This window comes from Rhinoraja longicauda, chromosome 2, assembly GCF_053455715.1.
Source record: "Rhinoraja longicauda isolate Sanriku21f chromosome 2, sRhiLon1.1, whole genome shotgun sequence".
Classification (NCBI taxonomy): Eukaryota; Metazoa; Chordata; class Chondrichthyes; order Rajiformes; family Arhynchobatidae; genus Rhinoraja; species Rhinoraja longicauda.
Window position 1 is genome coordinate 24,407,483 of NC_135954.1, and position 14,940 is coordinate 24,422,422.

General features: G+C 42.4%; 1 protein-coding gene across 1 annotated transcript in view; it reads left to right on the forward strand.

Moving 5' to 3' along the window:
• The window catches only part of wrnip1 (WRN helicase interacting protein 1), a 34,536-nt gene that overhangs the window by 1,686 nt on the left and 17,910 nt on the right, over positions 1–14,940 (forward strand). The window contains exons 2-3 of the mRNA XM_078415889.1: positions 9,650–9,844; positions 10,194–10,429. Of these exons, the coding sequence (XP_078272015.1) occupies positions 9,650–9,844; positions 10,194–10,429 (431 nt within the window). The remainder of the gene's footprint in view (positions 1–9,649; positions 9,845–10,193; positions 10,430–14,940) is intronic.

Genomic DNA, 14,940 nt, shown 5'->3' on the forward strand with positions numbered 1-14,940 from the left:
CTGGGCCTCACTATGATAATGGAGGAAGCCCATGACAGAAAGGTCAGAGTGGGAGGGGGAGTTGAAGTGCTGAGCCACCGGGAGATCAGGTTGGTTAAGGCGGACTGAGCGAAGGTGTTGAGCGAAACGATCGCCGAGCCTGCGTTTGGTCTCGCCGATGTAGAGAAGTTGACATCTAGAACAGCAGATACAATAGATGAGGTTGGAGGAGGTGCAGGTGAACCTCTGCCTCACCTGGAAAGACTGTTTGGGTCCTTGGATGGAGTCGAGGGGGGGGGGGCGGTAAAGGGACAGATGTTGCATCTGCGGTTGCAGGGGAAAGTACCTGGGGAGGGGGTGGTTTGGGTGGGAAGGGACGAGTGGACCAGGGAATTACGGATGGAACGGTCTCTGCGGAAAGCAGAAAGGGGTGGAGATGGGAAGAAGTGGCCAGTAGTGGGATCCCGTTGGAGGTGACAGAAATGTTGGAGGATAATTTGTTGTATACGACGGCTGATCGGGTGGAAGGTGAGGACAAGGGGGACTCAAGGGGTACCGATACATGATAAGGGAATAACGTTTAGTGCAAGATAAAGCCAGTAAAATCCGATTTAAAAATAGTCCGAGAGTCACCCATGAGGTAGGTAGTAGTTCAGGACTGCTCACTAGTTTTTTGTTGCATGCTAACCAGTCAGCGGAAGGACAATACATGATTATAATCGAGCTATGCACTGTGTACAGATACATGATAAAGGGAATAATGTGAATAACATTTAGTGCAAGATAAAGTCTGATCAAAGGTAGTCCGATGGTCTCCAGTGAGGTAGGTCAGGACTGCTCTCTAGTTGTTGGTAGGATGGTTCAGTTGCCTGATAACAGCTGGGAAGAAACTGCCCCTGAAACTGGAAATGCGTGTTTTCACACTTCTGCACCTATTGCCCGATGGGAGAGGGGAGAAGAGCGAATGGCGAGAGTGTGACTTGCTCTTGATTATGCTGCTGACCTTCCCGAGGCAGCATTAGGTGTAAGTGGAGTCTATGGAAGGGATGTTTGTTTGTGTGATGGCCTGGGCAGCATCCACAATTCACTGCAATTTATTGCGGTCTTGGATGGAGCTGTTCCCAAACTAGGCTGTGATGCATTCTGAGAAAATGCTTTCTACGGTGCATTTGTAGAAATTGGTGAGGGTTGTTGGGGACATGCTGAACTTCCTAAACCTTATGAGGAAGAACAGGTGTTGGTGTGCTTAATGTCAAGGAACTTGAAGCTCTCAGCCATTTCCACTTCTGCATCATTGATTGGGTCATATACTCTACCATGCTTCCTGAATTTGAATGTCTGGATTCTTAGTCTACACCTCTGGATTATTAATCCAGTGATTTAATTTGTGCAATTAAACCATTGAATTTGCTCATTTGATTTGTTGAAGCAGATTTTCAGTTTATCACCCAGGTCTAAAGTTAACCTTGCCTGTTACAGAATTATATCTAATCTTAATATCTAATCTTCAAACCATTATTTGAATTACAATTTTAAATTTGCTTAGCATTTGGATTTTTCCCCAAGTGTGATATACTGTCTTCAATCTTAGTCTAAAATTGGACAGCCGAAGGCACAGCAGTAGATTTGTTGATTTACAGAGCCAAAGACCCAGGTTTGATCCTGACAAAGAGTGGTCTGCATGGGATTTGTACGTTCTCACTGTGACATTGTGGATTTTTTCCGGGAGCTCCAGTTTCCTCCCAATTTCCAAAGATGTGCAGGTTTATAAGTTAATTGGCTTCTGTAAATTGTCCATAGTGTGCAGGATGCGAAGCTGAGATTACATAGAACCAGTGACCGTTGGTTGGCGCGTAGTCTGAAGGGTCTGTTGTAATGTTGTATCTCTAAACTAAGCTAAAATTATTAAGTGGATATCATTACATTTTATGTGACCATAATTGGTCACTCATCAGCTTTAAAAGCAAATGTTACATTTCACTTCTGCCTACTTCTCTACCATTCTAACTATGAATTTGCCAAGTCTGACTTCTGACTTTTCATCAGAAAAACATGGAATTATTGATCTTGATTACAAAGGTACACTGTGGAGGTAATGTATTATAATGGTTATGTTAGTGGATTGGTAATCCACAGAACCGGAATACTAATTTGAGAACATACATTTGTTGCAACTGGAGAATTTAAATTCAATTTGTTCAAACATTGGAATTAAAAGCTAATATCAACAATGTTGACTGTGAAAGTCTGAGACGATTCAAAAACCTGCCTGAACTCCTCAGGAGAGAAATCTGCTATTCTCTCCCCTGACCAATGTTGGTTGACTTTTTAAATGCCTCAAGGGATCAGCAAGCTTTACAGATTTAAGTCTGAGCGATGAGCCACAAATTTCAGCCAGTCTTGTGATTGAATAAAGCAAAAATAGAATGTAGCTTTTTCATTATTTTAGAAACAATTTAATTGTAGGTAAGTTCCATTTTGACTAAAGGATAAAATTGTCACATTATCCATATAAATAGGAGTCTGAGGAAGGGTCTTGACAGTAAACAGCACCCATTCCTTCTCTCCAGAGATGCTGCCTGTCCCATTGAGTTACTCCATCATTTTGTGTCTATGCCTGATCTATGTCTCCCTTCTAACCCCATTCTCCTGCCTCCTCCCCATAACCTTGGCACCCGTTCTAATCAAGAAGGTTGCCACCGGTGGCAACTTCAACTCTACAGCTGACTATCCATTTTGCCTCACCGGATCCCTCATGGACTGCCCCGGTGCTGTGTTTTTTCCGTCATTATGGCTCTCTCACCCAGTCTTTTGCTGGGAACTGAGTTTGCATCACCTATCACAGGCCAGTATAGCACAAAGGTTGCCTAAGGATGAGTAGTCAGCTGAATTTGCAGAGGCACTCTGTCCTCTCTGCCACAGAAGGCAGTGGAGGCCAATTCACTGGATGTTTTCAAGAGAGAGTTAGATTTAGCTCTTCGGGCTAATGGAATCAAGGAAAATGGGGGAAAAAGCAGGAACGGGGTACTGATTTTGGATGACCAGCCGTGATCATATTGAATGGTGGTGTTTGCTCGAATGGACTACTCCTGCACCTGTTTTCTTTGTTTCTATGTCATTCAGCAAGGCTCCATTCACCCTCGCTGATCCTACTCTCTGGCTAAGAATGCCATCAGGGTCATTGAATGCTGCTGAATGTGTTTGATGTTCATAAACATTCAGTCACACTTGGGGCATAAAGGAAAACTTGCTAATTATTTTTCTGTACATTTAGAAGCTAAAAAATATACCCATATGTTAAACATCAATTAAGATCCTTAAAACTAACTGGAAGAAATAATGAAAACATTCTGGCTTGCCTTTCCCTTGGGAACTGATGGATCCCATTCACTTGAGTAGGGACTGCAGTGATGGAACTTGGTATACCATAGGTGGTACAGGTGCAAGGGCATCACCCCATCGTATGCTAGGTGTTGGTCGTTAATGCTTGTTGACGTGTTGGTATCCATGAAGGATCCGCTGGAGCAGCTCATGGATAGTACATGTCAAATTGCCATCGGCAAACCTGGAATTATGCCACTGCTCAAAGCCAGGTCTTTTCAGGGACAACATTTAAAAGACATTTGGACAGGTATGCGGACAGCAAACATTAGAGGGATATGGGCCAAACTCGGGCAGATGGGACGAGCATAGATGGGGCATCTTGGTTGGCATATGCAAGTTGGGCCAAAGGGTTTGTTTCTGTGCTGTATGACTCCATGCCTCTACCTTGGTAAGTCCCACCATTCACACAGGCATTGGTATAAGATGCAATCCAATAAATCCACAATGATTCATTTACTTAATGAATACAAAGTTTTTTGCTGCTTTGCAGGAGTAATTAAGGTGTCGGTAGAGATAAACAAACTGGACAGTGGATAGGTGCAAGTAAACACACGGCTGGGTAGAAACTGCATAAGGAGGAACTGCAGATGCTAGTTTACACTGTAGATAGACACAAAAAGCTGGAGTAACTCAGCGGGACAGGCAGCATCTGGAGAGAAGGAACGGGTGACGTTTCGGGTCGTGGCCCTTCTTCAGACATTGTCCATGGTTGCTGGTGAAAAGAGGATATTGAAAAGCTAGAGTTCCAATCTCGTGTGCTATTCCACATGAGCCTGCAGAGGTGAATGACAGGAGCAAGGGACTGGAGAGGGAGATGGGGGAGAGTGGTTGATATCAGCCAATGCTCCAACTCCTGTCTACTGCTCGTGGCTAATTTTAATACGGGTGTCGGGGGTTAAGGGGAGAAGAAGCGTGAATGGGGTTGAGAGGGAAAGATAGCTCAGTCATGATTGAATAGTGTAGATGATGGGCTGAATGGCCTAATTCTGCTCCTATAACTTATGAACTTATAAGTGACGGAAAGGAATGCAATCTGCATAGTTGGAGATGTCTGGGAGGAGGCTCAACTGGAAGGTTTCCATCTCCTATAAAGGGTTGTGCAGAATTATCTTGTTCCTGTGCTGTAAAATTTGCAGAGAAACCTGAGAAGCATTGGAGGAAATTATTTTTTTTTGAAACAGTAGTCAGATTCTAAAATTAGTAAAATTAGTATAGTTATATTGGGTACCCTTGTCATTAGGGAAGTAATCTCATAATTAGGTGGAACGATGATGATATATAAAATATTCCAGATATTGTGTTTTATTACATTTATTTTTATCTTTTATTAGTTGCCTGTGATGGATTTAATCATGCTGAATTGCATGTCTAAACCATTTCATCTGACATTAGAATACAGAGCCCAAGTTTCTTCACTAATTTCAAAACTGCTGCTAAATTATAAAGAAAAAGAGTACTTTTATTTATATTTTCTTCCATCGGAAATGTTACCCCTAAGAACATGAGCTGGAGCTGTGTCACATTATGCTTAAATATTTTATAATATTTGTTGCTGACGAGTTCACGTATTCTCAAAAGAAATATAATTATTGTTCAGGAAAGAAAACTGCAGATGCTGGTTTAAATTGAAGGTAGACACAAAATGCTGGAGTAACTCTGGGTCAGGCAGCATCTCTGGAGAGAAGGAATTGGTGACATTTCGGGTCGAGACCCTTTATTGTTTGTTTCTTGCCTTGCCCATGACCTTGTTTTATGTGTTTGATAGATGTTAACCATCAATTTGGCTAGCTTGGTTGATGTCATCTTTGTTTACAGTTTGTTTACAATTTGTTTATTTTTCATGTAGCCAGTTGCCTTTCTAAATCGAAGGATTACATTAGGCACTCTAGAAGAACCATATAAAAAAAAAAAACTGGAATTGCAACCATCCATATAAAATACTTTCCCCTGGAAACATCCTGAGCTATGTTTGATCTAACTTTATAATCTAAGTATCCATTGAATGGTTGACATTCCAGTCAGACCAAATGGAAGGCATCTAAGCTCTCCAACTTGGTTGTTCTGTCAATCTAGTTGAAAGATATTTCTGAGCAGTGTGATTATACTGAGAGCCAATGGGAGTTTCTGTAAATTTCCACAATAATATTTGTTTGCAACCATGCTGTGGAAAAGATACCGAGGAGTAAAATCCAGAGAGCAAATCGGCTGCTGCTATGTATTCTCTAGGATTGATGAAAGTGTAAGAGTAAATAGTTTTTCTGGTCACTGTTTCTTTGTGTGCTAAGATATAGAGAGATCACAGCTGCAGTTACAAAAAAGTAAGGAATTGTCAATAACTTGGCAATCGAATGAGAAGATAACTGCATAAAAAAATGGTTGTTTAAGTAGTGTGAATCAGTACTTCTGAGGGAACATTGTTTCGTTAAATAATATTTTTCATCTAAACGATAACATTTGCTTGATGTAAAATATTCACCATAACCTATAAATCAATTCAAGGTTTAATTATTACTCCCTGCATCCTAAAACTATGATTATCATTTATCTCCTGTTCCTTGTAAGAATACAATAAAATTTATTTTGAGGCAACTTTCAGCTTTTAACTGTTCAATTCCACAGCTTTGCTTCTCCTTCCCGACATTATCTGCTTCTCCTTCTAACTCCAACTACTGGTTCACCACCGTTTTTCCGACACCCTTATAGTATCCATTTTGCTGGACCAACAGAGGTCACGGCCCCGGAGGGAAGGGGTGGGGTGTGTGATGCCATCCTGCAAAGTTGACCTCAGAAGTCGGCTGTGGGAACGGATTTCCTGGCTCCAGCCAGGCCGGAGTTCCAGAACCCCGGCCGCAGGGAGCAAATTCGACCCGCTGATTGGCTTGAAGTCCCAATGAGGTCGAGGTCGGTCTCCGGCCCAGGCAGCACATTTTCGGGGGGACTTGCAGGGGTGAATTGTGCACACACGTAATTATGTCCAGATTAAAGGAGGTGCCAGACCACCAGTTGCTGGCAGGTCGGTGGTGGGCATGTGTAGTGTTTTACAACTAGGACCGAAGATTCATATTTTCCTTCACTTTCTTAAATTAATGTTTTGGAATCGCTGCTGTGGACCTTCTAATTAACTGACGGAAGAGTGATGATACACTTCTAACATCCACCATCTCTATGCAGGATGGAGGTCTGACCAAATATTTGGGCCGTATGTAGAAGTCCCTGAAAGGGAGAGTCCAAAGCTTGGGAATTGGGTAGGGAAGTGACTGAAGGGTCAGTGGGCAAATCCTTTGGGACAATCGACCACAGTTCTGTTAACTTTTAAATAGTCATGGATAAGGACAGAGTTGGTCCACAAGTTAAAGATCTAAATTTGGGTAAGGCCAACTTTGATAATATTTGACAGGAACTTGCTAAAGTTGATTAGTGTAAGTTGTTTATGGGCGAAGGAACATCTAGATAGTGGGATGTGGTGAAAAGTATGAGTGAGAGTTCAAGATACGGATGTTCCCGTTGGAGTGCAGGACAAACCGTGGACAGCAAGAGAAATTGAGGCACTGGTCTGGAAAAAGATGCGAGTCATCTGGTATCAAGTGTCCAGATATATTGACAGAAGAATTTAGAAGGCAATGGGCCAAATGCAGGTAAATAAGATAAGCCCAATATGCCATCTTGTTCAGCATGGACATGTTGGGCTTAAGGGCCTGTATCCGTGCTGCATGAGTGTATGACTATTTCTTGGTTGTTTGGAGGGAACCATGGTTATGATTCTTCCTCTTCACATCATGTTTTCATCTGATCTCGTGAGTTGTACCTTACACCTTTTGAACCCTGTTTCAAGCCACCTTGCCATTTTTTCAGTGAATTGTAATAGCTGATAATTGCTGTCTTTAGCTAATGTTATGGTGTTCACAATCAATATATAAGGTGGCTGGAAGCATTCTTGGATTCAAGAATAGCTTTGTCCTGTCGAATTTCTTTTAAATTGGTTCAATTCAGACAGGCTTGATGAAGAAAATGCCACACCACATAAGAGTGGGATATCCCTGCCCATCTTTTCCCAATAATTTCATATCCACTCAAAATCTGTCAATTTGTTTTAAGAGATAGTTTAGATGATGTAGCATCACTCTTTCCCATATCATCACCAAGATTGTTTTAGGGTCTTTCTCATATTTCCTTATGATTCAGGAGTACATTCAGCTCATTCAATCTGACCAGATCTCAGAGCAATCCCACACCCCAACTTATGTCCATGCAAACTATTCTCTCTCATGTGCCCATTTACTCCAGCACGATTCCCCAAGCACTTGCTCTGGGTGTAGTTTACACTAACCAGTTAACTTTCCAACCAGTACCTCTTTGGTATGTGAGAACAATCCACAGCACCCAGGTGAAGCTGTTGTTGCCACAGGGAGGACATGCAAATAGCACTTGGACCACTTGAGCTCGGGTCTGTATAATTGTGATGTAACGGCTCTGCTGGCCACTCCACTGAACTATCTTGTGGCCTACAAAAAATGTGCAGTAGCCTATTTGTTAAATTGTGGGGTTAGTGAAAATGTTTTAACTAATGCATTGAGTGAATGTTTAGTTTAGAGATACTGTGTGGAAACAGGCACTTCGGCCTACTAAGTCCACGCTGACCAGCGATCCATGTACACTAGTTCTATCCTACAGACTAGGAACAATTTACAGAAACCAATTCACCTACAAACTTGCATGTCTTTGGAATGTGGAAGGAAGCCAGGAAAAACCCATGCAGTCTCAGGGAAAACATAACACTCCAGCAGACAAGCACCTGTAGTCAGGATCAAACCCGGGTCTCTGGTGCTGTAAGGCAACAAATCTTTCACTGTGCTGCCCACAAGTGGGAATTTTTTATTTATTACTGTCTCCTAAAGCTGTGAAGTGCTCTACGGTCACAGTTGTGCATAGCAAAGCATGTTAGGCTCAGATCATTCAGTTCCTCATGTCTCGTCTGCCTGTCACTTAGTCATGTCTAATCTGTAACTTAACTCCATTTGCCTCCATTGTTGCTTTAACCTACAGGACACTTGCCTCAATAAAAAAATAGCCTTTGGCTTGTAGACTGTTGTATAATTTCCACAAATCATTCATTAAGTTGAAATATCTTTGAAAGAAAAATACCAAGATGATAGGCAAAATTACCCCCCTCCCCCCCCCCCCCCCCAGCACAGAGATGCAACGGATTAACGACCACCACAGAAACCCCACAGAGCCACGGGGACGTTTCAGTGCCCGGTGCGGCTCGGCCGTTGGACTTAACATCGCCCGGTGTGGCCGCGGGACGTTTCGGTGCCCGGGGCGGCTCGGCCGGGGGGCCTTCCATCCCCTTGCGGGGGCTGTGCGTGTCGTTTGCCTCGGTAGGGGTCGAGCTGCCTGTCCGTGGGTGCGGGGGGAAGAGAGGGGAAGTTTTGTTGCCTCCATCACAGTGAGGGGGTGTTTGGAGTCACTGTGATGGATGTTTGTGTTGGGGTCGGGTGTCCTGTGTTCTTTTCTTTTTTGCTGTATTTTGTGTGACTGCTGAAATTTCGCTCGGTGTTGTGCCGAGTGACAATAAAGTGTTGTTATGTTATGTTATGTTATGTTATGACTGACGGTTGATGCAAGTTGCATGCATTTTGTTTGTTTTCGTTTTGTTGATGGATCCAATCTGTTCCCACCTGCTGGATGCTGGTCTGTGGTGGAGGGTGTGGGTGGAGATGACGTCAAGATAACAAGATAACAGGTTTAATTTACGCCAGTTTCCCAATCCGTCGCGATGATCTTTTGTGCAAATGTATGGGGCACTCGCCACATGGAAGGTCATATGCAGATGGAGTCTATTAATGTCAATAAGCTAGATCCTGAGCAAGGTGAACAGGGTCTCCTCGCCAATGTCAGGAACTCGATCCTAGGTCAAAAAGAGTTCTTACGGCTTGGTTGATTTTCTTTTGTCTGGGCAAGAGAACTCCTATGAGGCTCACAAGTGAACCACAGGTCTCTCTCATTTTACTATTCTTTTGATCTTGCCACCTATAATATTTCATTTAAATTGAGTTATTTTGTTTAAAATTATTGGTTATGTATCTCCTCGGCCACATTTTTCTTTTCAATGCCCTTCCAGCATCTTTTATTTCACAATTACCATCCCGTCTATTACAGAATTGCATTCGTTTTAATTGTTGATTTCTGATCATTTTGAGCTAAATCACACAATGCAATCTTGATTTTTTTTGCTCAAAGCTACCAGCATTACCCAGGTTTGTAAAACAAAACCCTTATTTTCCAGACTTCATTGGCCAATGTTATAGCCAACAACAGCAAAAAGCAGAACAATATAAGGTTTGTAACCCTTTCTGCTACAAGTGCAAACGTTAATATTATTCGAGAGGTAATAAACCAAGCTCAAAATGAACGAAAGCTGTTCAAAAGAAAAACGATTTTATTCTTTGATGAAATTCATCGCTTCAATAAGACACAACAGGTAAACAAACTCATTTGATAACAGAAACTTTGGGAATATTGATCTTTTCATTCACTTTGAAACTGCATATTAATCTTAGAGTATAGCAAGTAAAAGAAAAAAATAACTATCAAACCATTTCCCGAGATAAATTCAATATACTTAGAAATACGTGTTTGTGCACAATATTAGCAATTTAGCACAATTAGCATGCCAAATTCGTCAGTCTTTTGATTACTTGATTTACAATTTCTCTTATTTTAATTTCAACTTTGTTATTCATTTGACTGAGACAATTGTAAAAGTCTAAGAAAAAAACTTACATTTTGTATACCGTTTCGTGCTAACACTTTCTTCCTCGCAACTTCAGGACTCTTTTCTGCCTCACGTCGAGTGTGGGACAATCACACTGATTGGTGCAACTACAGAAAATCCTTCCTTTCAGATCAATGCAGCCTTGCTGAGCCGTTGCCGTGTCATCGTTCTTGAGAAGCTGTCAGTAGAGGCTGTGGAAACTATTCTGTTACGTGCTTTGAGCTCCCTTGGGATCTGCATATTACGACAGGATAAAGAAGCTGACTCTATGGATGGCAGCAGAGAGTCTGAGTAAGTCCCTTCTGAACACAACTTGTTATAAAAACAGAATGTCCAAAATCTCCTGGCAGGATGCCAGCAGTGGATGCTTCTGTGTTTATCATTTATCTCGGTGAGGAAAAACTGGGATCCCAAGGAACAAAAGAATACCAAAACGAACATGACCCAGTAAAATATTCTGACTAATTTAAGGCTGATTTTTTTTTCCGAAGTGATTTGACCCTCAGTACAGATTTTTCTGTTTTGATTGGGTTGCCTCTGTTGAGTACACTGAATTGGTTTAAATCCTTTAATATAGCAATAGGCTTTTTTTTTTTTTTTAAACTGGAGGGAATGTTTTCTCAGTGTTAGAACTGACTCAAAAACACTTTAAAGACAAGTGGGAGAGTTTTGTTTGTTATTGATTGCATGCTCAATAATCACACAATTCAAAGCTGCACAGACTTGCATTAATGAGCCATTTAATGTCAAAGCCACAGAGCTATACAGCATGGAAACAGGTCCTCTGGCCCATCTTATCTATTCTAACCAATGCCTTACTGGGCTAGTCTCATTTGACTATATTTAGCCATTAGCCCTCAAAATCCTTCCTGTCCACATATCTGTCCAAATGTATTTTAAAATCTTAATTGCTTCTGTTGCTTCCTCTGGCAGATCATTCCAGATATGGATTATCCTCTGAGTGAAAAAGTTACCCCTAAGGTCCCTCTTAAATCTCTCCCCTTAGTTTTAGCCTGTGCCCTCTAGTTTTTGAATCCAAAACCCTGCGAAAAAGACTGAGCGTTCACTTTATCCGTGCCCCTCATGATCTTGTACACGTCAATGAAGTCACTCCTCGGCCATCTTCACTCCGAAGAAAAATGTCGCAGCCTATCTCTGCCTAGATCTCAAGCCAAGGTAAAATCCTGGTGAATCTCTTTTCCATCCTTTCCAACTTAATTACATGTTTCCTATATCTAGAAGATGAGAACTGCACACAATCCTCCAACTAACAACGTACCGCTACGTCGTGATATTTCAGTTTTTTAACTCTAAACCCTTCCCAATAAGGCAAGTGTGCTGAATGCCGCCTTCACCACACAGCCCACTTGATTCACCACTTTTAGGGAACCATGCACCTGTACTCTCAGAGCTCTCTGTTGTGCAAACTCCAAGGCTCTCCCATTTCCTGTACAAATCATGTCCTGGTTTGAGATAACAAAGTGCAACACCTCACACTTCGAGTTAAATTCCATTTGCTATTCCTTGGTCCATCTTTTCAACCAATCCAGATATTGTTGTAAACTTAGATAACCTTCCTCACTGACTACTATACCATCATTAATCATTAATGTGGATACAAACAGCAACAGAGCCCTGCGACACACCACTGGTCACAGACCTCCTGCCAGAAAAACGACCCTCCACAACTACTCTTTGACTTCCTCCAAGCCAATTTTGTATCTGATTGGCTAGATCACCATGCACTTTAACCTTCTAGACAAGCCTACCATGTGGGATCTTGTCAAAGGCCTCGATCAATGTTTTATATACATCGTCCACTGTTCTGTCCTCATCTATCCTCTTGGTACCCTCAGAATTGTGATGCATGATTTCCCAGGCACAAAGCCATGCTGTCTGCCCCTAATTAATCCGTGCCTATCCAGATGCTAGTAGTTCCTGTACCTCTGAATCCCCTCCAGCAACCTTCCCATAACTGACGTCAGGCTCATCAGCCTAAAGTTTCCTGGCTTGTTCTTGCTGCTCTTCTTAAATAACGTTACAACATTAGCCATCCTCTGGAAGACCCCCTGCAGGGAGAGGCCTCTGCAATTTCCACAAGGTCTGAGGATGTCGGGCTCTCGGGGATTTATATAATGTGTTATAAAGCCTCTATTACCTCTTCTTTGGTAATTTGTGTCTGATCTCAGACATCATAACTCCAATGGCTCTATTCCTTAGCTTCCAGAAAAACGAGTGAGAAATATTACTTTAATATCTCCCTCATCTCTTGTGGATCTATATAAAGACGGCCAGGCTAATCTTTAAGGGGACCTATCCTTTCCCTGGCCAACATTTTATTCTAAATATACCTGTGGAATCTTTTGGGACTTTCCTTGCCTTCCACCTCCATTTTATGTCCTCTTTTAATCCCTTCCTGATTGCCTTCTTAACTGTACTTCTCAAACTTGACGAGTGATTTGCTTGATCATGAGCACCCAACTCTAAACATGGCTCCTTTTTCCTGACCAGGATTTCGTAAGCTTGCCACACATTCCCTTTACCTAAACAGGAACATGCTGCCTCTGTACTCTTGCTAACTCACTTTTGAAGGACTCCCACTGCCAGCTATCCCCTTATCTGCAAACAGACACTCCTGATAGATCTTGGCAATTTGGCACCTAAGGGTAGCACGGTGGCGCAGCGGTAGAGTTGCTGCCTTACAGCGTTTGCAGCGCCGGAGACCTGGGTTCGATCCTAACTACGGGTGCTGTCTGTATGAACTTTGTATGTTCTCCCCATGACCGCTTGGGTTTTCTCCGAGATCTTTGGTTTCCTCCCACACTCCAAAGACGTACAGGTGTGTAGATTATATGACTTAGTATAGTGTAAAATTGTCCCTAGTGTGTGTCAGGTAGTGTTGATGTGCGTGGATCGCTGGTCGGAGTGGACTTGGTGGGCTGAAGGGCCTGTTTCCACACTTCTAAACTAAACAGTGTGGTGAGTATATGGAGTGAGCCACCAGAGGAGGTGGTTGAGGGCAGCATGGTGGCACAGTGGTAGAGTTACTGCCTTACAGCGCCGGAGAGCCGGGTTCGATCCTGATTACGGGTGCTTCTCTGTTTGCGGAGTTTGTACATTCTCACTGTGATCTGCATGGGTTTTCTCCAGGATCTCTGGTTTCCTCCCACACTCCCAAGACATACAGGTTTGTAGGTTAATTGGCTTGAAGAAATTGTAAATTGTCCCTAATGTGTGCAGGATAGTGTAAGTGCAGGGATTGCTGGTCAGTGCAGACTCGGTGGGCTGAAGGGCTTTTTTCCACGTTGTATCTCTAAACTAAACTAAACTGTTATAACAACATTTAAAAGATGTTTGGATAGGTTCATAGATAGGAATGGTTTTGGCTGTGGGACAAATGTGGGCAGATGGGACTAGCGTAGATTGGGTATTTTGGTTGGCATGGACAAGTTGGGCTGCTAAAGTGCCTGTTTCCGTGCTCTGATTATTATTTTTACAGCTATCTGCAATATCTGTACACATCTGCTCTATTTCTTGCTGACTATTTGGGGGCCCCATGAATGAGCACTGTTGTTATGTCCTCCCTGATCAAAAAGGCAACCCACGATCTCCTCTCTTATCTGCATCTTTATCATGCCTGTAGCATTTCTATCCTGGAATATTGAGCTGCCATTCCTGCCCTTCTCTCAGTCATAATTCTATTATGGCTATAATATTCCCAGTCGCCTGAGCCACTCCAAGCCCTGAGTTCATCGGATTTGCCCGTTAAACCTGCAGCGTTGAAATAAATACCTTTTAAATCCCACTGGTCTGCCCTCCCTCTTTACTGTGCACCGGCTTGTCCTGCTGCTAATCTTGCTTGCAGTTCATAGACTCTAATTATTTCTATTGTATGATTATTCTCTGTCTTGTTCTTGAAGTGCCTGCTGCAGAATGTTCCATGTACTTTCACAAAGATACAAGATGTAATATTTGTGAGATAGGTTTCAGTGCAGACATTGCAAATTTCAGTGAATAGTACTCGTAAAGATCAGCTAATAAATCAACAGTAAAATAATTAATCTAAGGTTAAAGGGGGAATGTTTTAAATTATTTTATTAATGTGATTTATTTTAAAATAAAATCTGGAGGATAAATATAGATGGTCACTGTGACGTGGTTAGATGAAGTATCTAATCTAACAGTTCATGTTACAACGCAAACAGCAAGAATAAATGTAGTTTTTACAACTGTTCTCTGACCCGTCAGGATTAGATTGCAACCTTAAATGTCTCAACTATTTATAGCACACACCTCTGTTGTTTGTCATTTTGTCATTAAGAACGTTTGACTTGTTATTTTCTTGACAACAGACATGTTCTTCAGTCTGAAGAAGGGTCTCCACCTGAAGATGCTGCCTGTCCCGCTGAGTTACGCCAGCTTTTTGTGTCTATCTTCGGTTTAAACTGCAGATGCTGGTTTTAATCGAAGGTAGACACAAAATGCTGGAGTAACTCAGCGGGTCAGGCAGCGTCTCTGGACAGAAGGAATGGCTGACGTTTTGTGTCGAGACTCTTCAGACTGATGTCGGGATGGGGCGGGACAAAGATAGGATGTAGTAGGAGACAATAGACAATAGGTGCAGGAGCAGGCCATTCGGCCCTTCGGGCCAGCACCACCATTCAATGTGATCATGGCTGATCATTCTCAATCAGTACCCCGTTCCTGCCTTCTCCCCATACCCCCTGACTCTGCTATCCTTAAGAGCTCTATCTAGTTCTCTCTTGAATGCATTCAGAGACTTGGCCTCCACTGCCTTCTGA